General features: G+C 53.3%; 1 protein-coding gene across 1 annotated transcript in view; it reads left to right on the forward strand.

Annotated features, from left to right (window-relative positions):
- LOC103809657 (kinesin-like protein KIF21B) overlaps positions 1-534 on the forward strand; it is a gene marked incomplete at both ends in the record, with an annotated part of 9908 nt that extends 9374 nt beyond the window's left edge. Inside the window, one exon of the mRNA XM_009082512.1 lies at positions 453-534. Within this exon, the coding sequence (XP_009080760.1) occupies positions 453-534 (82 nt within the window). The remainder of the gene's footprint in view (positions 1-452) is intronic.
- Positions 535-973: the final 439 nt, after the last annotated feature.

A 973-nucleotide genomic window follows, 5' to 3' on the forward strand; every position in this document is an offset into this window, starting at 1 on the left:
CGGGCCTCTGCCCGGGCCCCCTACGCCGTGGGCTCGTCCCCGGCGGCTGGCCTGGCTGGGCTCTGCAGCCCTGCAGCTGCGGGGGATGCTGAAGCCTCTGATGTCCTCCGACGGGCCAAGCAGGACCTGGAACGCCTGAAAAAGAAAGAGCGGAGGCAGCAGAGGAAGAGGTGAAGGCAGCTGTGTGTGATGTTGGGAAGGGGGAGGCTGCATATGACTCTGTCTGTCCTTGTGGAGTCAGGTATCCTGCTTCCCCCAGCCGTGCTCCAGCCAGAGCCCAGATGCTTGCATTCCCCTCCCCATTGTGCCTTGCCCTTGCTCTCCTTTCACCCACCACGCAATCCCGGAGGCCATTTTTCACAGAGAGTTCAAAAGCAGGAGGTGGAGGGGATCACACCTGTTCCCGGGCTCCCTCGTGCTGGGATTCACCAGCCCCTCTGCTCCCACCCCAGCCCAGAGAAGGAGGCGTTTAAGAAGCGGCAGAAACTGCAGCAGGACAACGGGGAGGAGACAGATGAGAACGAGGTGGAAGAGGTGAGTGAGCTTCCTGCTCATGCTGAAGGGTTGTCTGTGCTACCAATTGACAGGGGCAACAGAAATGACCCAGTCACCAACATAAAGAATCGGATTATTTTGCTGTTCGTTTTTAAGTGCAATTATTTATACAGTTAGTTAACAAAGCTCTAATATAAACAGCACAAACAACAAATACAATAAGCAAGGTAATGCACCTAATCATTACTACATACAGGAAATAACAGTGATTAAGATACATCACCAATTACCCTAATACTTTATCACCATCTAGACCCGCAGTTGCTGGGGAGCCCCTGGGTGCAGTGAGGGTTTGGAGAGCCTTTCCTAGCAATTGGGAAGTCCTGTGCAGTGTGTGCACTCAGAGCTGAGGCACCCCAAGTTGCTGCGAGAGGATTCAGTTTTTATGGGCCAGATCAGCAAGTTAAAAAATACTTGC

Source organism: Acanthisitta chloris, unplaced genomic scaffold (assembly GCF_000695815.1).
Source record: "Acanthisitta chloris isolate BGI_N310 unplaced genomic scaffold, ASM69581v1 scaffold14439, whole genome shotgun sequence".
In the NCBI taxonomy this organism is placed as follows: Eukaryota; Metazoa; Chordata; class Aves; order Passeriformes; family Acanthisittidae; genus Acanthisitta; species Acanthisitta chloris.